This window comes from Dendrobates tinctorius, unplaced genomic scaffold, assembly GCF_039654945.1.
Source record: "Dendrobates tinctorius isolate UK_male_01 unplaced genomic scaffold, ASM3965494v1 ptg000093l, whole genome shotgun sequence".
Taxonomy (NCBI): domain Eukaryota; kingdom Metazoa; phylum Chordata; class Amphibia; order Anura; family Dendrobatidae; genus Dendrobates; species Dendrobates tinctorius.
In genome coordinates this window covers 26,893,657-26,919,677 of record NW_027361761.1, presented here as the reverse complement: position 1 = coordinate 26,919,677, position 26,021 = coordinate 26,893,657, and the positions used below count along the sequence as shown (strand labels likewise).

General features: G+C 42.2%; 1 protein-coding gene across 3 annotated transcripts in view; it reads left to right on the top strand.

The window, feature by feature from the left end:
- EVA1A (eva-1 homolog A, regulator of programmed cell death) overlaps positions 1-26,021 on the top strand; it is a 724,576-nt gene that overhangs the window by 675,270 nt on the left and 23,285 nt on the right. For all 3 annotated transcript variants that reach the window (XM_073586595.1, XM_073586596.1, XM_073586597.1), the window contains 2 exons: positions 16,909-17,070; positions 20,569-20,733. In XM_073586595.1, coding sequence (XP_073442696.1) covers positions 16,909-17,070; positions 20,569-20,733 — 327 coding nt within the window. The remainder of the gene's footprint in view (positions 1-16,908; positions 17,071-20,568; positions 20,734-26,021) is intronic.

Sequence of the window (26,021 nt, the reverse complement as noted above, 5' to 3'; positions counted from 1 at the left end):
AGACTGACTTTCTATAGAGAACTTCCCGAGGCATAGTAGTGTCTTTAGTTTCTTCCTTGTTTATTTGTCCAGGCCATAACTCATGCCCCCAATTTTTTATAACGTAATGTAGATTTGATCCTGTCTTTTAAAAATGATTGACCGTATGGTAGGATGCATACATTGATCTCATGGCTTAGGGCCCTGTTACCAGTGCTGATCGGATGGAAGTCTCAAACATTGAACTGTGTGCTCTTTTTGCCATCGGATTGTCAGACATGGTTAAATGTTTTTGGATTCATCACATTTTTTATATGGACATGTTAAAGATTTATTATCAAAATCGTAATGTCGTCTCTGCTTTCTGAAAATGCAGAATCTAGTACCAATAAAGCCTATCTTTAAATATGATCATAAGGGTAGGGATACCTGCAAATCAGTGCACATTCTACCCCCTGGGCTCTTACCCTCTTAGCAATATAACTACTTTTGGACGGAACCAATGATGTTGGTCCAATGTACCTAAAGATCCTGCACAATAAAACATCTGACAGCATAGCTGAGCTGTGCTGCAACCCAGCTCTGTTGAAGATCCCACTGATGATAGCTGTATTTGCACCTATTGACTAATTCCTGAAAACAAGATACACCTATGTCTAATAAAATATTCTCTCCTATCCTCCTTTTCCTAACCATAAATAGTAGATATGTTTATGGAGTATACGTAGCAGAAATGTGTTACAACATGGCTAACTCCACACTTCATTGTATATTGGTCAAATAATTGGTCACAGTCACTACATTGAAGACTATCAATGGCCAGCTCATCCATATAAATAAAAATTGCCCGTGTTGAGATCTACCATCGATCTCCATCAGGAAGCACACATGAGATGGAGGGTGGGCCCTGCAGCACTGAGAAGCAGGGTGCTGCTGGCAAAGTAGTTTTAGCAGATCCGAATTAGACAGCCTATTAAGTTCTGTTCAGCTGGATGCATCAAGGGACTGACGTAGATAAAAAGATTAAAAAAAAAGACACCAAAAGGTACAAGAGAATACTGTTGCTGGGCTTGGTCTGTGAATTAACCAATAATAAAAAATGTAATTGTTGGAATAACACTTTGAAAATCACTTTGGCAGAAAATTGACCCACAGAATTGGGGGTTTTCTTCTGAATGTAATCTCTCTATATAAATCTGTGTGTGTATATCACCAACCAATCACGAAGCAGCAGATTGGGACACCAATCAATCACGAAGCAGCAGAGTGGGATGCAGTTGGAGAGCAGGGCTGAGGATGGATACAGCAGGATAGTGCATGGAGAGCAGGACTGTGAGGAAGACAGTCTTCAGAACAGGGGCCGAATAGGGCCGGCACCCTCCTAGCCCTGTCCCGGCTCAGTCGGCACTCCCCATCGCCAACTGTGCTATCCCCCCTCTCCCCTGCAGCTTCCCGGTCTAAATTTAGTCCCCAACTTCTGCTGTGGCCTACTACAGCGCTAGGCCACACACCCCGCAGGCTGCCCAATCACACGCGCTGCAGCTCCACTCTAGCTCTGCCCAGTCCGGCAAGCTCCGCCCACTCCAGCCGCCTGCGCTAGGCCACACCCCCCACAGGCCACCCAATCACATGCGCTGCAGCTCCGCTCTGGTTCTGCCCGGCTCTGCCCACTCCGGCCGAAAAAAGAATTTGCGCACCTCTCTCTCCTGGTCCCGGCGTCACCGCTGTGGAGGAAGGAAGACAGCAGGGCTGTAGAGCAGGGGTCTCAAACACGCAGCCCCTGAGGCAGGCATCTGCGGCCCGCGGTGCACCACATGTCTCACTCCCTGAGGCGGGGGAAGGCACGCATTCAGGAGCGGCGATGGCATTGGCTGCTCTGTGTGCGCACACTGCACAGGACCTGTGATTAGGTCACAGGAGGGGGAGGAGTCCGGGGTCACATGATCCAGGGGCCTCAGTGTGTGCTGGATGGACGCTGCTGTCTGTGTGCTGGTTGTCATGGTACTGGATGAAGGTAAGTTTATGCGTGGTATCAGGAGGGGTTTACAGGGTGGATGGAGCAGTGCCCTGTGTGTTCGAGGTGTATGGAGCGGAGCCAAGTGTGTACGAGGTGTATGGAGCGGAGCCCTGTGTGTACGAGGTGTACGGAGCGGAGCCCTGTGTGTACAAGGTGTATGGAGCGGAGCCATGTGTGTACAAGGTGTACGGAGCGGAGCCCTGTGTGTTCGAGGTGTACGGAGCGAAGTCCTGTGTACGAGGTGTGCGGAGCGGAGCCCTGTGTGTACGAGGTGTACGGAGCCCTGTGTGTACGTGGTGTATTAAGTTTGAAAGGAATGTGGCCCCCCTGCTCAAATTTTTTATGTGCAGCCCATTTACTCTGCTGAGTTTGAGACCCCTGCTGTAGAGGGAGAGCTGGAGAGCAGGGCTGAGAAGGAAGAGAATGGGGCTGTGGACGGAGAGAGCGGGAGAGCAGGGCTGTGAAGGAAGAGAATGGGGCTGTGGACAGGGAGAGCAGGGCTGTGAAGGAGGAGAATGGGGCTGTGGACAGAGAGAGCGGGAGAGCAGGGCTGTGAAGGAAGAGAATGGGGCTATGGAGGGAGAGAGCGGGAGAGCAGGCCTGTGGACGAAGAGACCGGGGCTGTGGAAGAAGAGAGCGGGGCTGTGAGGGACACCAGGACATGGATGTAAAGCACAGCTGCAGAGGGATAGAACGGGATGGCGGGTGGAGAGCGGGAATGTTAAGGAAGACAGCGGGACCCACAGTTGGGTACTATGCCAGGGCAACACCGAGCTCTTCAGCTAGTCAATATATATATAAAATAAATATAAATCTATATAAAAATTAATGCTGACACTTAGATTGAATTCATGCCAATCTTTTAACAGAAAAACAGATGGCATTCTTGTACTGTCAGAACAAACTCGGACATTTATGTGGTGTGAATAAAATTGGACCAAACTCAGGCATACATTTGCAAATTTTTAACTTTTATTTTGCAGTCCACAAAAAATAATTTGACCCAAATATGGATGGCATACATATGCCTCATTTGGACTTGTGACTGAGGCCTTAGTCATTTATTGATTTACAGGGACACCGATGCTCCATGCTTTTAGAACGAAGTCCGCCCAACCTGCTATATCATTGATCACCACAATTTTCAAGCTGAAAATGTGGCCGTGTAAAGAGACCCTTGAAGGAGTTGGGACATAGACATGTCCTCATGAGACATTATTACATATGTACATAAGCTGTGTGATCATGTGCAGCTCCTTCATTTTGTAAGCTCGAGCAGAAAGCTGCCCCTACACCGGTAGACTTTTTTTGGCCATATTTCTCTCATCCATTTGACTTCTACTGGCAATAACTACCGATGGTGGTTTCGAGAGCGGTTGATCACCAATAATAATCTTTATTTTTATATAGCGCTAACATATTCCACAGCGCTTTACAGTTTGCACACATTATCATCACTGTCCCCAATGGGGCTCACAATCTAAATTCCTTATCAGTATGTATTTGGAATGTGGGAGGAAACCCTCGCAAACACGAGAAGAACATACAAACTCCTTGCAGATGTTGTCCTTGGAATGTCACCAATGTCTTTCCTCAGAAAAGGTCATTTGCCTCTTAACAGCACAAGTTGCATGTACCAAAAAAATTAGGGAATGGACATGTAGGATGAAGTAATCTACATTGTCTTTGTTGAGAGACTTTTCTGGCATATTGTACATCATAAATAGTGATAATGTAGGACTGGTCCTAAGTGGAGATGATACTTCAGCAGTTCCTCTCTATATAGTGGACTCCAATCTGCCACTATATTGGCAACTTAATGCCTTCGTTAGATTAATAATATAAGATTTATAATATCATTATTATTATTTTTCATGCTCAACGTGTTAACCTTGATTAAAAAGATTTAATTTATCTTGGTGGTTGCTTCACTGATCTTAGTGACAGTAGTATATTGTGTAGACATCTTTTTTTGTGCCAGCGTCAACATTACTGCTTCTTCAGAGGACTGGAGGTCAAAATATTTCCTGTTGTGAGGATAGATGGACTAAGGAACCTTGTCGCACTCATGTCACAATGGGGAAGAACTTAGTGACTGAGCATATTATTAAAAAAGCCATCGGTCTTAGTTCAACCAGGTCACACAAGGTCTTTGTGAAAGACAATGTGTGGTGGAATCAGGGCAGCCTACAATTTTCTGTTGAGCATGGTAAAAATTGCCTGAGGTGACCCATCAATGCATCACTGACATTGCAAAGAGTGACTATGTGGGTAAGTCTATAGGTAAGTGTTATATAGGAGAATGCAACCAGAACGAGCTAGCCCAAAAGGCCATGAAATCTGTAGTACTAATCTGATGATTTATAACCTAGAATAAAAACAATGCGTACAAACACTGCAATAAATGAATAGAAATGCAAACATGGGGTATTTGGCTGACTTTGGTTTGCTTAAAAAAAAAAAGAGTAAGTCATTCCACCACAACAAGGTGTACCCAATTTTTGTTTTTAAAATTCTAGGTTATATTCTGTTAATGGTGACCGTGGATATGTGTATCTACATATTACACTTATGCTGCCCCATTTTTTTTTTTGTTTGTTTTACTCTGGTACTGTATAGTATTTTTTTTTCTACTTGGATAAGAAGGTTTTATCCAATTTTGCTTTCTACCAGAGCAACCATCACATGTTGCCCAAGTTCATACGTCAAGTATTAGCTTGTGTCAAATCTCTTGTGTGTATTACTGGAGAACACATGGCACAAATCCAAGGCTGACTTTTTCTTATTTTCTTTGCTGCATGTTACATAAACTCCATTTAAACGTCCATGTTTTCATGTACATGTAATGCAGATGACCAGATGCAGCGCTCAGAGGACACGAGTCAAGAACAGTCCGTGATCTATGTAATTTATAGTAGTTATAAGACAACTGGTGATATTGATGCAAATCAATAATAAACCTTATGCCGTATCTATGCAATTGTAATAACAATGAAAACTTTAAACTATATAACACAATTGTTCTCTTTACAAGGAGGTTACACCCATTCACAGTTACATTGAAAGTTTTCCCTACAATTCTGGCCCTAGTAGGGGGTCATCGGGTTTTTCCGCTAGGTGGCAAGTCTTTCTAAGTATATTAAAGCGCATTGAGCCTCCCACACACCAACTGTCCCACTCCCCATCTGATGTCCTAGCCCAGGCCAGTCTCTGGTACCAGCATGGTGGCTCAGTGGATAGCACTGCACTGGAGTCCTGGGTTCGAATCCCACCAAGGACAACATCTGCAAGGAGTTTGTATGTTCTCCCCATGTTTGCGTGGGTTTCATCCCACATTCCAAAGACAATTTAGGGAATTTAGATTGTGAGCCCCATCGGGGTCAGTAATGTGTGCAAACTGTAAAGCGCTGCGGAATATGTTAGCGCTATATAAAAATAAAGATTATTATTACCATATGTTATAGCTGGAAGTGACTGCCCTGCTTACTAGCGCTGTCGCTCTGCAACCACGGGTGTGCTCTTCTGGTTGATGTCTCCTCATTGGTCTTCGGTGCTTGATATTCAGCTGATATTTCCTTGGGCAGGAAGGGACTGGGTCTCTTCTCTTGACGAGTGTCGTCTGGTCCCTGGAACTTGACCGGGGTAGGGCGCCGGTCCTGGTCTTGACTGGCGTAGGCTAGACTCTGGGTTTCGCCAGGCATAGTCTGGACCTTGTCAGGCCATGATAGCTGTCAACTGAAAAAATGTTCCAGCTGATCATTCAGCTGGCAGCCTACTCAAATAAGCAGGAGTTGGGAAAGTGGTTGCTAGACTCCTCTGGTCGTAGCGTATCTCTCTGACAACTAAAAGCTTACTAGTAGAGTTGAGCGATACCGTCCGATACTTCAAAGTATCGTATCGGATGGTATCGGCCGATCTTTAAAAAAAGTATCGGTATCGCCGATTCCGATACCGGAAGTCCCATTCAAGTCTATGGGACTTCCGGTATCGGAATAAGAAAAACCCTTTCCTGCCCTTGTACAGCCTCTCTGGGGTCTGTACGGGCCTTTCGGGGGGCTGTGCCGGCCTGCCAGGGGGTCTGTGCAGGCTCCGGTGGTCTGTGCCGGCCTGCTGGTGGTCTGTGCAGGCTCCGGGGGGCTGTGCCGGCCTGCCGGGGGGCTGTGCCGGCCTGCCGGGGGGCTGTGCAGGCTCCGGGGGGCTGTGCCGGCCTGCCGGGGGGCTGTGCCGGCCTGCCGGGGGGCTGTGCCGGCCTGCCGGTGGTCTGTGCAGGCTCCGGGGGTCTGTGCAGGCATCGTCCGATGGGACTACAAGTCCCATCGGGCGATGCCTGCTACCATGACAGTGATTGACACATTAGCCAATGATGGGACAGTAGTAGTCCCATCATCCGGCTAATGTGTTAAATGTAAAAAAAAAAAAAAAAAAAAAAAAAAAATTACATGCTACATACATACAACATGCATACTACATACATGCTACATTCATACTACATACTACATACATGCTACATTCATACTACATAAATACTACATGCAACATACATACTACATATATACTACATGCATGCTACATACATACTGCATGCTACATACATACCACATATATACTACATACATACTACATGCATGCTACATGCATGCTACATGCTACATACATAACACATATATACTACATGCATGCTACATACATACTACATGCTACATACTACATGCATGCTACATACATACTACATGCTACATACTACATATATACTACATGCATGCTACATACATACTACATACATACTACATATATACTACATGCATGCTACATGCTACATACTACATGCATGCTACATACATACTACATGCTACATACTACATATATACTACATGCATGCTACATACATACTACATGCTACATACATACTACATATATACTACATGCATGCTACATACATACTACATGCTACATACATACTACATATATACTACATGCATGCTACATACTACATGCTACATACATACTACATATATACTACATTCATACTACATACTACATATATACTACATACATACTACATACATACTACATGCATGCTACATGCATGCTACATGCATGCTACATACATACTACATGCTACATACATACTACATATATACTACATGCATGCTACATACTACATGCTACATACATACTACATATATACTACATTCATACTACATACTACATATATACTACATACATACTACATACATACTACATACATACTACATACATACTACATGCATGCTACATACATACTACATACATACTACATGCATACCACATATATACTACATACATACAATACATTCATACAATACATACATAGACATACAGTACATATAACATAGAGTAACATACTTACCAATACTTGTCACATTGTTCCCCGAAGCCATTGTCTTTTCCGGGATAAATATTAACATAACAAACCACAAAAATACTCACCCACGATCCGAAGCAGTCCACGAGTGTGTCCCACGACGATCTTGGGTAGAGAACTGCAGCATCAGATGATGCTGCCGTTCTCTACGGGCTGCAGGAATCCAATGACGGAAGGTAGGTATCCTTCCGCACTGTATTCCTCCGCCACTTAAAAAAAAAAAGTCCCTAGTCTCACTTTATGCCATTGCTGTGTGGGAATTTCCCACACAGCAATGGCATAAAGTGAGACTAGGGACTTTTTTTTTTTAAGTGGCGGAGGAATACAGTGCGGAAGGATACCTACCTTCCGTCATTGGATTCCTGCAGCCCGTAGAGAACGGCAGCATCATCTGATGCTGCAGTTCTCTACCCAAGATCGTCGTGGGACACACTCGTGGACTGCTTCGGATCGTGGGTGAGTATTTTTGTGGTTTGTTATGTTAATATTTATCCCGGAATAGACAATGGCTTCGGGGAACAATGTGACAAGTATTGGTAAGTATGTTACTCTATGTTATATGTACTGTATGTCTATGTATGTATTGTATGAATGTATTGTATGTATGTAGTATATATGTGGTATGTATGTAGCATGTAGTATGTATGTGGTATGTATGTAGCATGCATGTAGTATGTATGTAGCATGCATGTAGTATGTATGTAGTATGTATGTAGCATGCAGTATGTATGTAGCATGTATGTAGTATGTATGTAGTATATATGTAGTATGTATGTAGCATGCAGTATGTATGTAGCATGTATGTAGTATGTATGTAGTATATATGTAGTATGTATGTAGTATGTATGTAGTATGTATGTAGCATGCAGTATGTATGTAGTATATATGTAGTATGTATGTAGTATGTATGTAGTATGTATGTAGCATGTATGTAGTATGTATGTAGCATGCAGTATGTATGTAGCATGTATGTAGTATGTATGTAGTATATATGTAGTATATATGTAGTATGTATGTAGTATGTATGTAGTATGCAGTATGTATGTAGCATGTATGTAGTATGTATGTAGTATATATGTAGTATGTATGTAGCATGCATGTAGTATGTATGTAGCATGCATGTAGTATGTATGTAGTATTTTTTTTTTTTTTTTTTTAACATTTAACACATTAGCCGGATGATGGGACTACTACTGTCCCATCATTGGCTAATGTGTCAATCACTGTCATGGTAGCAGGCATCGCCCGATGGGACTTGTAGTCCCATCGGACGATGCTTGCACAGACCCCCGGACATCAGCACAGCCCCCCGGCAGGCCGGCACAGCCCCCCGGCAGGCCGGTACAGACCCCCACAGGGTGCACAGACCACCGGCAGGCCGGCACAGCCCCCCGGCAGGCCGGTACAGACCCCGGGCAGTCCACACAGCCCCCCGGCAGGCCGGCACAGCCCCCCGGCAGGCCGGCAGAGACCCCCGGAAGGCCCGAAATGACGGCGCATCATGATGCGCACACACCGCGCATCATGATGACGTCAGGCCGTCAATCAACTGAACTTCCGATTCCGATGCCGAATTCCGATATTGAAAAAATATCGGAAGTCGGTATCGGAATTCCGATACAGCAAGTATCGGCCGATACCCGATACTTGCGGTATCGGAATGCTCAACACTACTTACTAGTCTAACATGGAAGATGCTGGATCTTTATCTGTCGGAAGAGTTGGAAAGCCCCCATAAATGACTCTCTGCCAAGCTTTCCCATATCTCTGGATTTGGCCAGCATTACGTTATGTACAGGGCTCCTTTGATGATTTGATCATGCTTAAATTGTCACATTAGGATTATTTATAGGTAGTGTGTATGTATACATACCTTCACATAATGTAAAGGGAGAGGAGGATGGGACATATTCATTGCCCAACTTTTGTTCTGAAGGCAAATTAGTTGCTGCCAGATGAGCTAACATTTTTATTGGCCCTTGATTTTTCTGGTGAACTATTTACAAAGACTGGTCTTCTAGTGTTAAGACCTCAGAAACCCGTGATTTACAATCCTGGTGACCACAAGTCAGAGCATACTTGAAAACATAATTAGAAGTCCAGAAGATTTTTTTTTTTTGGCATAAACACGCCTATTTTTAAGAAGTGAATACTTTTTCAGATCATACTCCATTACTGTCACATAAATGTGCATTTGGAAGCAGGAGCTTGGTGTTATGGCAGAGGAAACATTAAGGTCTCCCCTTTTTTCCTCAGGAGAGTTGAAATATAGAGTTTAAGGATAATTTTATGCTGTAACCATTATGTAGAGACAAACCATTTTATCTTGTCACAGGTAGATGGCTTGCCTCTAATACAGGCCCTTAAGGGGGCCATTGTGATGGAAGACTCCTCTCCTTACTTCACCCATAGCTACTTCATATTATCACACATCAGTACTGCAAATTATAGGCAATTGGTGACCTAACAGTATGTGGGAAAGGCCCACTTTGTGCCTCTGCATGTGTGGTTTTTCTTAAGCCAATTTAGTTCACAAATGATGCCAAAAGTGTTAGCATGGAAAATTCTTACCACTTCAATCTCTCCAACCCCCCCCCCCCCTGAAAATTTAATTTTTACCGGAATTCAGTCCTTCATCTTCTGTCTTGCTAAATGAATTTTAGAGTAAATCATAGGAAACGCTGCGGTTCCTCATTAGCATACTAATGAATAAGATCAGCTTTCCTAAAAATCTGCTTTCCAGGCTGTAATTATAGTAAACATCCCCTTCTTGTCTCTGTAATGTTCACCATATGTCCCACCACTTCATTTATGTCCAAGTAGCGTTTACAAGGAGGAATATACAATTCTGCTGTGGCCGTGCCAACCTCTTCACCCCCATCGTTAGGATGGGGGAGATTCTTGTCTGTTATTTTCTGCCACCGCAGCTTAATGAGACTCCAGCTAGTCCTTTTCCCAAATATTTGGCCGCTTTATATACAATATTCTAAAGGCTGCACTGTTGGTGGTCTGCGGTGCAGAGTATAGAGCTGCTGCAATCATGCCATCATATTTTGTGGGATTAGAGGGCTTTTTTTTTTTTTTTTGTGCAATCGACCCCCGTTAATAAAATACTTAATGTACTCTTGTTTATATGTCCATGTTTTATTGGTTGCTGGAATTCTATGCATTACATATCTTTCTAATGCTTACTAGTGCTTAGAGAACATGCTCTGATAAGGTCTCATCTGAGCATGCTCGTGCGCTAAACTGCGGCGACCCAAACATAACTCACCGGCGCGCCTTCCCATCCACAATTACTGTGTCATAACAAATAAACAAGTACACTAATTGATGGGTAAAGGTCGGTCATAGCTATATTAATTTTTTGTTTTAACAATAAGAAAGGCACTTGGCATTATTAATCTGCGCTCATCGCCAAATGCCCTGTTGAATATTCACAGGCAAGTCAGCCAACGAGCTGTAACGTAGCAATGTGTCCTTTCTTTGATTTACTGCCGCTGTGACTTGTAAATCTAGAAAAATAGCACATTCAGTAACAATTGTATAATCAAAATCAACTATTACGGCTCAGGGGCTGTACTAGCCACTTAAAATTTCCATTGGCCCTACAATTTTATAACCACCCCCTAACATATAGGAGTGGGTGGTAATGCATAGGAGCATAACCATGATGAAAACAGAGGAGGGACAATGCAGTCAGAGGCACCTTCCTTATTTCCAGGTGCTTCTCACAAAATTAGAATATCATCAAAAAGTTAATTTATTTCAGTTCTTCAATACAAAAAGTGAATTTCATATATAGTCATTACACACAGAGTGATCTTTTTCACATGTTTATTTCTGTTAATGTTGATGATAATGGCTGAGACAAGTATGAGTAAAATTTATGTATAAATCAAAAATCCCCCTTTTCAAAGTAAAAGACCCTTTGCTTCCCTATCATAGCCAATGAAAACCTAAAAGTCATTATCTCAGTAAATTAGAATACTTTATAACACCAGCTTGAAAAAATGATTTTAAAATCCAAAATGTTGGACTACTGAAATGCATGTTCCTTAAATGCACTAAATACTTGGTCGGGGCTACTTTTGCATCCATTACCGCATCAGTGTGGCAAGGCATGGAGGCGATCAGCCTGTGATACTGCTGAGGTGTTATGGAAGCCCAGGTTGCTTTGATAGCAGCCTTCAGCTCGTCTGCATTGTTGGGTGTTAGGAACGGCGGAACGCACTAAATAAAAATAAATAATAAAGTGCGTTCGCCGCTCAGGGTCCACCATGCAGTAGGTGTAAACACTGCTACTAAGTAGTGACAGACGAGCAATAAGGCGGAAATGCGCATGCGGGTTGAACATCACCCAAGTGTGCTAAGCAATCTGTTTGCTCACAGAGATGTCAGCAGAGGTAAACACAAAAGGCTGAGCTTGTTAGTGTCACAGGTCTCAGGTAAATGCACACACGGTATCTGGTCACAGGAGCAGAACCCAAGACAGAGGAGCTGCGTCCGTCTAGACCGACCGTGCGTGCGGTGGCGCTACTGCGGATTGCAAAGAGGGCTGCAACTGCAGCGCAGCGTAGGACACTGCCGCTAGTCGACAAAGCAAGGAAGCAGGCACAATGTCGGATGCTAGCACTGTGGATGATGCTGTAGTGGCTTGAGGCTTGCCACGCGCTGGTGCTGACTAAGTCCCTGTACACATTCGTAATATCAGAGGGAGGGGATCTTAATGAGTCATTCGCAGGTTCATACATCCATCATCATTCACACAGTAGCAACTATAGACTATACTAGCACATGGCCGAACGGTCATGCGCGCTATTTATAGCTGGGACCTTCCGGAAGCTTCCAGATCTCTGAGATGGACCAATGGGATCTGGAGCAGAACCTGGGCACATGGCTCCCGATCTCCAATGGGAGATCATCTCGTGAGCATGCCCAGTAGGAGAACAGAGGGACTTAGTCTCTGGATCGATCTGCTGCATAGTAATATCCTCTGCGGTAGATAGACAGCAGGAGACTGCAGAATGTGAGGCTCTGGATTCCTGCAAAGCAGATGCAGAAACCTGACAGTTGGGTCTGGTGTCTCTCATCTCCCTCTTGACAATACCTCATAGATTCTCTGAGGTTAAGGTCAGATGAGTTTGCTGGCCAATCAAGCACAGTGATACTGTTGTGCGTAAACCAGGTATTGGTGCTTTTGGCAGTGTGGACAGGTTCCAAGTGCTGCTGGAGAATGAAATTTCCATCTCCAAAAAGCTTGTCGGCAGAGGGAAGCATGAAGTGCTCTAAAGTTTCCTGGTAGAAGACTCCACTGACTTTGGTCTTGATAAAACCCAGTGGATCTACACCAGCAGGTTATTTAGCCCCCCAAACCATCACTGATTGTGGAAACTTCACACCAGACCTCAAGCAGCTTGGATTGTGGCCTCTCCACTCTTCCTCCAGACTTTGGAACCTTGTTTTCCAAATGAAATGCAAAATGTACTTAAATCTGAAAACACCTTGAACCACTGAGCAACAGTCCAGTTCTTTTTCTCCTTGGCCCAGGTAAGACACTTCTGGCGTTGTCTATTGGTCATGAGTGACTTGACACAAGGAATGCGACACTTGTAGCCCAAGTCCTTGATACGTCTGTGCGTGGTGGCTCTTGAAGCAATGACTCCAGCAGCAGTCCACTTCTTGTGAATCTCCCCCAAATTTTTGAATGGCCTTTCCTTAACAATCCTTTCAAGGCTGCGGTTATCCCAGTTCCTTGTGCACTTTTTTTCTACCACACTTTTTCCTTCCACTCAACTTTTCATTAATATGCTTGGATACAGCACTCTGTGAACAGCCAGCTTCTTTAGCAATGACCTTTTGTGGCTTACCCTCCTTGTGGAGTGTGTTAATGACTTGACAGTTGTCCAGAAGGCAGTCAGCAGTCTTCCCCATGATTGTGGAGCTACTGAAACAGACTAAAGGGGCATTTCTAAACACTTAGGAAGCCTTTGCAGGTGTGTTTGCTAATTTTTCTAATTTACTGAGATAATGAATTTTGTGTTTTCATTGGCTGTAAGCCATAATCATCAACATTAACAGAAATAAACACTTGAAATAGATCACTGTTTGTAATGACTCTATATAATGAGTTTCACTTTGTATTGAAGAACTGAAATAAATTAACTGTAGTGCAGTGGCTGCCAAAAAAGTGTCTTTGGTGTGCTCTAAATATGTTTGAGTCCCCTCAGCTGTGTGTCTTGTGACTGTTGACCATAACACATGCAGGGATTGCCAAAAAAACAATCAGTACATACACTCACTGGCCACTTTATTAGGTACACCTGTCCAACTGTGTGTTAAGACTTAATTTCTAATCAGCCAATCACATGGCGGCAACTCAGTGCATTTAGGCATGTAGACATGGTCAAGACAATCTCCTGCAGTTCAAACCGAGCATCAGTATGGGGAAGAAAGGTGATTTGAGTGCCTTTGAACGTGGCATGATTGTTGGTGCCAGAAGGGCTGGTCTGAGTATTTCAGAAACTGCTGATCTACTGGGATTTTCACGCACAACCATCTCTAGGGTTTACAGAGAATGGTCCGAAAAAGAAAAAAAATCCAGTGAGCGGCAGTTCTGTGGCCGGAAATTATCATTTCATCCTCATCAGATGAGGCGTTTGACTTTGGCAAGTATTTGGATGATATGAGCAGGCAAAGCGTTGCTGCAAGGAAAAAGATTTCACTCCGTCTCCTACAGCAAGCAGACTGACCATATTTCAGCAAAATGTTTCACTTGCTCTCAAAGAAATAGAAAAATTCAACCGTTCATCAAAACTGACTGTGCATGAGGCAATTCCTTTATACTTAGAAATTGTTAGAGATGCTGCCCATGTGGTTACGGCTTTGCCTCCAACCTAAGTTAGTGTAGAGTGGTTGTTCTCTAGCCTTAAAATTATTAGGTCAGATGTGAGGTCATCTATGAAGGAGGATCTGATGGAGGCAATTCTATTTCTTAGAACAAATTCATAGACTGCACAAATGTTATTTAGTTATTTGTTTTTGTTGAAAACTGTTTTTTGCCACTTACATAGTTTATTACATAGATATAGATATATATATATATATATATCTCGATATTTCATAGTGTATTACATATTTACAATTCTACAGTATTTTGTGTTCTAAAGTTGTATTCCAATAAATATATATTATGTTCTATCTAAATATCTTGATTATTGTATCATAAAAATGATTAAATGTTTGATGTTCACATTGTACTACAATAAATTTTTCACTTAAATAGAAGTAATAAATGTGGGAGTCGGTGTAAGGGAAATTGAGGAGTTGGAGTCGCAGGTTTGGCTTACCGACTCCACAGCCCTGATAGAAAGTAGCTACCTTTGTAAGTTGACGTCCGACCCTTGCTACATGTTTAGATGATTCTTATGCTGTTTGTAGAAATCTTGGCCAAGGGTTAAGATCAGGGTTGTTGAATAAAATAATTTAAACTTGAGATGATTGGCGCCAGAGGGATCTGGCATTGACTTTTCTCCCTACTGCTATGTAATAACCATGTCATAATTTTTAACCACTGGAAGATCATTCCTGAATCTCCACCAATTACTTAAGCTTAGGGTAGAAGCCTTCCAATGAGCTCTGTACCCCTTTGACTATTTGACTCTCTGTAGATTTCTGATCAATTCTATTCGGGGAGCAAAGTCTTATGTCTTAATTTGCTTTTCAAGGAGAGACAAATGGGAACAACCCCTTTTTGTTTTGACAATTGGGGAGGCATAGCACCTAGATGTGCACCAATCAAAACGAATAACATATCACTGACATGAAGAGTTTAGGGTAGGTTTACATTAAAACTGTGCTCTCGATCCAGCACTACTTTGGAATTTGTTGGAATCTCTGAAAACGTTTATTCTGATGGTAACCCAACTGACTCCATCGCCTTCATTAACGTTGTTCTCTGGACGCTGCTAGCTTCCATCCTGACAGCCTTCATCTTTCTTAGACATGCCTTTTCAAAGGGCTCCCATTCGCATTACAGTGTAATACAAACTCTGTTATCAGCACTTTCTGGATGACTCTAGTGATATGTAATGAGATCAATCTTGAACACTTTGCCCCTCATGATCACAGCTTTATCTCGCCTGCCTCCCTGTTCAATCATTGTCAACTTCAAGTTTTATAACCCTTTCCAATCCATTCATAACGTTTAGCACAATTTGGGAAGGATTGTATAATCACCATGGAGGAAAGTTTATTTAATCTGCTCAGACAGCGGGCCATTGTTTGTCATTTCTGTAAACTGGAACGGTGGATGGTTCCAAGGAAGGGAGTGAAAACCTTAGAGATGAAAGAGCAAAGTTTCAATATTAAGCTGCTATGTCTGGTGGTGACATATAATCAATGTCGGTACATTCTGATCTGATTTTAGGGAATAAATCTGCCGTAAAGTTGTCAATTGGATAATTGGCTGTGCGTTTAAAACCATAATATATGACGTACTCAAACTTGCATTCCACCCCCTGCTACAATTATACTGATCTGGTGGTCTCTACTAAGCCAGGAGCAGTGATATTACTGACCACCGCTGTGGACGACGCTGATTTGACTAGAGTCAAGAGGGTTTTTTTTTTTTGCAGAAAAACCCTTTGACTAGTTTGCTTTGCACAGTCCCTTTTTGTCCAAATATTCCCTTGCAAATTAGTGGATCCCAGTGTGATAGACCCCAAGCCACTGGTTGTCCTCAGTGAAAAACTGGAAACAAGTGTTCAGTTTCCTTGCAGCGCCTACAGGGGATACAAAACATTACTGTACCCCATAAAATCAATGAGCAGACTTTTTCCATGGTATGCGTGTGTCCAGAGGAAACTTTGTCTTAATGGAACTTCAATCTGGCTAAAAGTTTAAAGCCATATTCTCATCTTGGACATTTATGCTACATCGATGGTCTGATAGATGCGGGTTCCATCACAAAGACCTGTCTCAACCACCTATCCGATAACCGTGGCCATGAGATGTAGACCTCCTGTTCTTGTATATGTGCGGCTCAATCCATTGAGTTCTGAAAAGCTTGCTCACCTTTTTTTTTTTTCAACCCCCATAGAATTTAATTGATTGAGCCGTCCATAGCCGCTGCAAAATGGGGAAACGGGACCCCTCTTCTCAAAATGGGTTGCTGGTCCAATATCTTGAGGATATACCTAAAATATTTGGTCGGAATACTCTGAACACACTAAACTCATGATGTTGTTATTCTGCATTTGCTCCATTTACTGTACTTCTCCATTACATAATATATAATTATTATTATTTTTTTTTGGTTACTTTAAGCCTGAAGCTTTATCAGCCTCCCCCCTGTGTTCACCAGTCTGAGAAATCTAATCCAATGTTGCAAAGATAAACATATTTTAATCTTCGGGGGGCATTAATTGTAAGAATAATGGAGTAAATTCCTTTTACTGCTTTTAATGTTTTTTTTTTTTTTTAAACTTTTTCGTTCTGTTTCTCTTAGTACCAAAGAAACTGCTGCTTGAATCCCAGCCAAAATCAACACATTACCAAGGAGTACGGCAAACACACTTCACCCGACTGCCGGGAGCGTACGACCGCGATGTGATTGGGGATGGGGTCCTCCTTCCTGATCCTGCATTCATAACGGAGCAAGTTCTACCAGGTAATATAAATGAATTCAGAAACCGAATCCCTTTCCCCAAAGTAGAACCACAACTTTTGACAAGGTTGAAATGGAGAGTATGGACTTATTTACATGGGTCGGATACGCTACAGATTTTCAGTACTACACCCCCCCCACCCTCTCTGGATGGAAAATCCACAGTTTATTCTAGTACAAACATTTAGGATGACCTTTCGTAAAATCCCATACACTAATCACAAAAATTCAGAATTTTTTTTTTTGCTGACTAAAGGCCCCGTTACACATAACGATGTCCCAGCGATCCCACCAAGGATCCGGCATGGATGGGATCGCTGGGACATCGTTAGGCTGAACGCTGGTGAGCTGTCACATAGACAGCCCCTCCAGCGATCAGGAACAGCGAGCAAGCTGGTTTCCAATGTAAACATCGGGTATCCAGGAGCCGCGCGGCTCTTAGATACCCCCTGTTTACATTGGAAACCAGCATCCAGCGTCGCTGGTCTCTCGCTGCCACACGCAGCGATGCGTGCTGGCCAGTGGGAGACCAACAATCAAAAAAGGACGATCCTGCACGATCAGCAAGACCCGGCAGGGGGGGATCGCTGATCAATGTCACACACCGCGATATCGCAGAGTTTTCCATAGTGGACATGCTCCATACTTCTAGGGTCCATGTAGGTCAGAAGAAATTTGCCAGAAAATCCAGATTTGCTTCTGCAAGTATTTTTGTGGATTTCGTTAGAAGTTGGAAAAAAGAAAAATGTATACTGTACTTGCAGATTTTGTTGTGGATCCACACTGATTGATCTTGCTATGTGCATAAAACTTTGTAAAAGAAGCTCTTCCATAAATTCCCCAATTTTTTTTTTTTATCAGTTTTGGTCTATTTGCATATTGTTTCTGCTCCAAAAACTAAAAAAAAAATTTAAATTAAAAACAAAAGTTTTAAGTGTTCTAATCCTCCAGAAAAACTTGATGTTTTTGCTTTGGCAGAAATACGCTGTGTGGACATAGCCCTAATTTTAAACAGCTCCAAATTCTCCCAGGGAAAGCTGTTTCAGGAAAACGCCTGTGGCTGGTTTTGCCGTCATTCTTGTGGTAGTGTATGTTACTCTATACTGCCCGAAGATTGATCATGTCACTACTTTTAATTGCTTCTGAAGCCCTGAAATGGTTAAAAAGTGACCGAAGACGGGACATGTGCACAGCACTGACGTTTTGGAAGTGCTGTGCTTTTGATTTCTTTTATGGGGCGCTTTTTCACTCAAATTCTGGGCCCAACCTAGCTGAAAATGAAATTGTCAACATGCCCAAAAAGAATTTCAATGGTTTTGGGAGTTTATTTTTTTTTTGTTTTTCAACCCCACACCTTAAATTTTGCCCCTGCTTCTCCCTCATCTATAGCTCAAGTGTTAAACGTGAGTTCCAAAGTGTGAAAAAATGAGGAAAAAAAAAATTCAGATTTACTCATTGTGAAAAATGAGTTTAGAGAGTTTCCGAAAACCCATTTTTACTTGCGCGATTAAAGAATTTAGAGTTAATACAGGGGGGTCCACTGTTCTAGATCCCCGTGCGCATGTAAGAAAGTCTTCCAAGAGAAAAGACAGACCATTGATGTAAGCGAGGTACTGTGTAATTCTTAATATGTCCTGTGGCGGCGCTGCAGAGAAATCTGAAGGGTTCTTGCCATGTTCAAAAATGGGTATTGCCAGATAGCACTTGTAAAAACAAGCAATTTTTGCAATTTACTGATCAGAAAAGAAAAATGTTAAGATCTCAAGAACGGATGAAAGCTTTATTTACAACTTGTTGCTTGGAGACCGACCACCACTGTTAGGCAGCACAATATGCGCAGTGAGAGGAAGTGATTAATACATCTGTCTCAGGTCTAATTGGCTCCAGACATAAAGCAGAAGTCGCGGATCCAGGTCTGGAGAAAGTCCGCGAGACGATGTCCAGTATGATCTCTTGTTTAGCTCATCAGCTGAAGGGTTTATATTGGAGAAGATTTCTGGTTCTGTTCTGTAAAACTTGGCAAGAAAATCTATTGGCGTCTCAAGCCTCGCTTCTCCCAGATGGTGATCTTCTCATACTCTGAAAGGGAAACTCCACAATGAATATTACATGAGGCAGCGCCTTTAAAGGGAATGTGTCAGTAGGATCGAACCTGCTAAACGTCTATATGCTCATGAAGGTCATAGAGAGTTGAATAAAATGATACCTTATTCTCTGCGATCCAAAGTTTTATTCCTGAAAAATTCATCCTTTTTCTTAATATGTAAATGAGTAGTTAAGATCTATGGGCCGGACATAGATCTCCCTGACAATCTGCCTTAAGAGAATATATTAAATTTAATGGGGCATTACCAGTGTTGGACTGGTTTGGCAAAGGCCCACCAATAACATTGATTCAGCTGCATGCGATATAACATGACCCTAGTGCACAAATTTACTTTTGCTTCTTGTCACAGGGTCCTCCGATACCACACAATCTACAGAGTGAGGGAAGTGTGAACAATCCCAAGACCTTTATTATAGGTGAAACTAAAATGTCCATAAGCAAGCCATCACACTGAGGATACAATAGTCCAGAACACAAATGCAGTTCAGTAACAGGATGAATGTCCAAGGAGATGAGTCCAATAATCCGGCAGACAAAGGATAAAATGGGTCCATATGCTTCCCCTTCTCTCTAATGTGCTGTCCTCACACAATCATCACCATACAGGGTCTGACTTCAATAGCTCCTGTCCTCCCCAGCCCCCCTCCCTATGTCCAGGGGTAGTCAGACAGGTTGGGGCGGTTTTCAGGCCTCCCAGACCTGACAAAGGTGCCTTGGGGATTAAGGCACTACAGGGGGTTCATTAAGAGACATAGATACAGTCAGGCTGCAGACAGTGAGATAATTCAATTATCATACTTTTGGAAGGTAATTGAGACTCTAGACAATATGGGAATACACGGAATGATACAGGGCAACAAGAGAACACTATGGAAATCCGTAAAATATAAATAGACACAAAATGATACCCACATAACATATCACACCATCACACTTCTATCTAACATTAATTTGGCCTGGTTGTTTATTGAATGATTAGCTGATACCTTTTCTTTTTTTCCAATGAATAAAATGTCATATAACGCCATTAGCATTCCTTTACTGGGGCCTACCGGAAGATTCTCCTGTTCCCCTGTGGGCCAGTCCGATCCTGTGTGAGACATGTAATGACTGACAGTCTGCTCTCTTGATCTAAATGTCTCACATCGGTTACACCTCCTTTAATTTGGTCACACAGCTTATTTTATACATTTATCCTGTATTGAGATTATCAGTGTGAGATCGGAGTCGTCCGTATTACCCACCTTGCAGGTACCAATAAGAACCTGCATTGCTAGATTGATCTCATACAAGACCGATAAAGACCTTACATGTCCCAGACAAAGGAGTGACCTATATGTGGTATACATTAACCACCATAGTAACTTTGACTGTTCTCCTTGTGTATTTTACAGGCGCCAAGGAAGGACAGGCGGCTGCCTTCTACCCAATCGATAATAACCTCTCTATGGGAGCCATTGATCCCCCTATCTCCAATCAAACCATGGCACCTGTGGAACAAAGCAATTCAGAGATGGCATTGATCAGCAATATCTTGGCAGCTTACTCCTTTATTACAGGTATGTGGTATGAAGACATGCTTGCCTGTAATGTACAGCACTTACTGACAATTCTGATGGTTATTTTGGAGCTGTAGGCGTTCCATCTGTCGCCATACTGTGCCTCCACATGGCACTGTATGACCGAATTATTCTGCCCTAAAAGAAGTTCCTCTGTTGGCTGTTGTAGAGAATCTCAATAATTACTTTGCTCTGAACCTCAGAAAGTGATGAACTTAAGGGAATATGGAGGTCCAGTAAAGGGCCACAGCTTAGAAATTGTAGAAAGACCTAATAGATTAAAGAGGGAGCTGGTGGAAATCGGAGCAACAGCCATCTCGTAAAGGACAACCGATGGATTTCAGTTTCTCTCTCATTCTTTATAGTGCAGCTTCAAAAACAAACAAAGGTCATTAGTCTGCTTTTCATTCCAGAAACTGTCCAAATTTATGTTGACATTTTGTAAAATGAAAAGATTACAAAAAAAAAAAGATCGGGGACAAAAGTTAAAAAATTATGATGTCCATTATGCTCTCTCCTGAACCTGAGTGTGTCTGAATCTGTTGAAATAACCACTCATATGTCCAGGATATTCAGTTCGTATAGAATTTATTTGGTGCGAATTGAATTGCTATTAAAAGTCCTTTAGGCTCTGAAGTCTCTCCAGACTGGGAAGGGGGGTGTTAAAGGATAAAACATTTTTATACTTGTCTTGCCACTGATTTATCCTGGCACCGAATCTCCCTCTTCATCATCAACTGGCTCACTTCCACTTTTCTCTTCAGTCTCCTTTACTCGTTAGCGCCTCCGTTGTTCACTGAGCTTCAGGCAACGACTTCATTTCTCTTAAGTCTTGGTCTTCATCGGAGGTGCTGAAGTGGGAAGACCGAAGAGGAGGCTAGAACTGGAAGGGGGAAGCTGATGACCCAGCATGATTTTATAATTTTTGTTTAAGGAATTAAGTGTTGAGGCCAGAAGACTTGATTCAAGAGAATACATTTGCATAAAACTGGGCTCTTGAGCATCTAACTTTTTATTTTTTGTGTGTGTGTGAAATTTGAAGTAATTCGCTTGAAATCGATATGCAAATCTTTGATCTCTTCATCCCTCAATATTCTCCGGAGATGGTGTGTTTTTTTATTTTTTATTCTCCATCTCCATTATGAGATAGAACCCGTCATGTCCATAGATACTATTAGTTTGCAGTTATTGAGTTAATTTGTAGGTTATTGGCGTTTTGAAGCTGCCCATCGGCCACACTTAAAGCCCGGCGTCTGGAAGAAAATGCCTCCAGCCTTCAGTCAGAGACAGGCTGCTGGTGTGGATTTAGTCACCGTTTTGTGCACAGTGAGCGACAGCTATAACCACGTCCTACCGCAATGACTGACAGCCAGCTCATTACAGAGCCGGCTTTTAATCAGTGCCAGGGCATGGTTACATTCGCCATACAACTACATACTGAATGGTGACTAAAGCAAAGTCTCTGCGACTATAAAATCCAAGGCTGCTGGGAAAAATAAAGTTAATTTTTTCCCAGTAGCCAGGCTTTCAGGGCGGCGGACGCACAGTTTAGGAACGTAATTGACCTGCAGATTGACCTCATATCCACACATTACTAGCATTTGGGGATGTGACTGGTTCTTTTTAAGTGAGCTGAGAAATTGTAATAGAGTAGTCCTGAGATGATCACACATCTCCAAGGATCCAGAACGGCAGCACACGACCACTTGTCCTAATAGACATTTCCGCCGCCACTCCTCGATGTGATTATGAGCTGTAATCCACATGTTTTTAGACGCCTCGTTTTCTCATAGATGAAAGCTTTCCTTTTTTTCATTCGGATGTCTCTAGTTGCTTTGTTTGTAGATGAGTAATGTCTTCTGGCTTGAGCTCAGTTCTGAAGAACTTTATTTCCAAATATAACGGCAAGTAAAGCAAACAGGCTATTACATATTTGGAAATATTTAGCCCTGAGGTCTGCAGTAGGATGGATGATGTATTATTCAAGGGGTAAAGTCTGTCTGCTGAGAGGACATGGACGCTCAGCGCTGGAATATAGTTGTTGATTATATATACAGTGGGGAAAAAAAGTATTTAGTCAGCCACCAATTGTGCAAGTTCTCCCACTTAAAAAGCTGAGAGGCCTGTAATCCGTATCATAGGTAGACCACAGCTATGAGAGTCAAAACAAGAAAACAAATCCAGAAAATCACCTTGTCTGATTTGGCAAGATTTTTTTTGCAAATTGTGGTGGAAAACAAGTATTTGGTCACCTAAAAACATGCAAGATTTCTGGCTCTCACAGACCTGTAACTTTTTCTTTAAGAGGCTCCTCTGTCCTCCACTCATTACCTGTAGTAATGGCAGCTGTTTGAACTTATCAACCTCAAACAGTCACAGTCCAAACTCCACTATGGTAAACACCAAAGAGCTGCCTCTTTTATTTATTTATTTCACTGTGTTCACTGAATGGGTTAACTAGTAGGACAGTTTTATAGAGTGGGTCATTCCCTACACAATGTTATTAAATTTGTGCTAAAAAAAAAAAAATTGCATAAAAGTATTTGAAATAAGTTTTTTTTTTTTTTTTTTGTTCTTTATTTGGATTTTTAAAAATATTTTTTACTTTTTAATAACGTCCCACTATGAAACATAATCTTTATACTGACTGACTGCTGGTCTAATACTCTGCTTTGCTTCTGCACTGCAGGGCATCAGAGCAGCACCTGACTTGCAGGGGAAGAGGTGGGTCAGCTCCTCCTCTTAGTAGGCACTCACAAGCCGCCTTCCCTGCATGGCCCTGAATGACCTTGTGGCCATCTTGTGGCGGGATCACCATGAGGACCATCAGCACAACACAATCACATTGCCTTGTGCTGATGGGAGCAGACAGGGAGCTCCCTCCCTCTGCAATGCTCCTCGATGTCACTGTCACTATTGACAGCGGCATCAGAGGGATTAAAGGTCTGTAATCGATGGACATTGCTGCAGGTTGTCAGCTCTCACATAGAGCTGACATCTGCACCCAATCACCACAGCAGTCAGCGTGAGCCCGCACGATTGCAGCGCCGTACATATATGGCATCGCGGGAGAAACGTCCCCGCAAGCCACAGTATATGTACGGCGCACATCTGGAGGGAGTTAAAATAGGTGCAGAAATTCTGCAGTGTCAAAAACGCACCAAAAGCTTACTGTAGAAATTTAGCTTTATAAGCGGACATTCAGTTCCTGAAATTAGGTAATGCTTATACTGATTCATTAGCCTACAACAGTGCAATTTCCTTGTAACTTGTATATCATAACTGGTCGTTACACGATTTAGTTGTGCGTCATTTTTTATTTTTTGTCTCCAAAGTTGCTGTAAAATCGTTGCATATTTACTCCACTTTTGGAATATTGTGTGAATCCCAGCATGATCACATCATGTGAACATGCTCTTCGAGGTATGTTTGCACATTGTATACTTGTGGATTTTCTTATAGAAAGATCCACAACTATCCCATTCATCAGAAACGACCCCATTCAGATGAATGAAACAGATTTTCAGTTGCAAAAAAACTCTGTAGCGCCTGAATTCACTCTAAATTCGTCTTCCCATGTGTGTAAACTCTGCATTTTTTTTTCCTACTATGTTCTCTTCTGCAGGTGTTGTCCCCAAAATATACAGTACTAAAATGCAACAATAAAAATCGCTAATAAAACTTGTACAGTATTCGGGGAAATCTTAATGAGCTCTTACTCTGCATCAGTGCAAACACAAGTGACTTCTTCTGGAGCATCAAGGTTTCCTTGTGTCTTTTTAGGAGTTTGTGTCCTCGGATTTTTTGTTCGTGCTAAATATACTGTATAGGGCAAAAAAATCATGCTAAATCTAAGCCGACACCAAAAACCTGTGCGCTAACATATAGAATTGTAATTAGAGAGCTCAATCACGCCTAGAGAGTACCGGGTACTCGCCTAACCAAGTCCATGAAATTTGGAAGAAAAAGACACATAGTGCCACTCAGAGGTCCTATTAACCCCTTCACCCCCAAGGGTGGTTTGCACGTTCATGAACGGGCCAATTTTTACAATTCTGACCACTGTCCCTTTATGAGGTCATAACTCTGGAACGCTTCCATGGATTCCGGTGATTCTGACAATGTTTTCTCGTGACATATTGTACTTCATATTAGTGGTAAAATTTCTTTCAAATAACTTGTGTTTATTTGTGAAAAAAATGGAAATTTGGCGAAAATTTTGAAAATTTTGCAATTTTCCAAATTTGAATTTTTATGCCCTTAAATCACAGAGATACGGCACACAAAAAACTTGATAAGTAACATTTCCCACATGTTTACTTTACATCAGCACAATTTTGGAACCAAAATTTTTTTTTGTTAGGAAGTTATAAGGGTTAAAAATTGACCAGCGAGTTCTCATTTTTGCAACACCATTTTATTTTTACGGACCACATCACATTTGAAGCCACTTTGAGGGGTCTATATGATAGAAAATACCCAAAAGTGACACCGTTCTAAAAACTGCACCCCTTAAGGTGCTCAAAACCACATTCAAAAAGTTTATTAATCCTTTAGGTGCGTCACAGGAATTTTTTGAATATTTAAAAAAAAAATGAACATCTAACTTTTTTTCACAAAAAAAATAATTCAGGTTCAATTTTTTTTATTTTACCAAGGGTAACAGGAAAAATTGGACTGCAAATGTTATTGTGCAATTTGTCCTGAGTACGCTGATGCCTGATATGTGGGGGGAACCACTGTTTCGGCGCATGGCAGAGCTCAGAAGGGAAGGAGCGCCGTTTGACTTTTTCAATGCAAAATTGGCTGGAATTCAGATCGGACGCCTTGTCACGTTTGGAGAGCCCCTGATGTACCTAAACAGTGAAAACCTCTCACAAGTGACCCCATTTTGGAAATTAGACCCCCCAAAGAAATTATCTAGATATGTGGTGAGAACTTTGAACCCACAAGGGCTTCACAGAAGTTTATAACGTACAGCGGTACAATTAAAAAATAATATTTTTTCCACAAAAATGATCTTTTCACCTCCAATTTTTATTTTCCCAAGGGTAACAGGACCCTAAAAGTTATTGTGCAATTTGTCCTGAGTACGCTGATACCCCACATGTGGGGGTAAACCACTATTTGGGCGCATGGCAGTGCTCGGAAGGGAAGCAGCACCATTTGATGTTTTTGGCTGGAATTGAGATCGGACACCATGTCGCGATTGGAAAACCCCTGATGTACCAAAACAGTGGAAACCCCCCACGAATGATGCCATTTTGGAAACTAGACCCCCCAAGGAA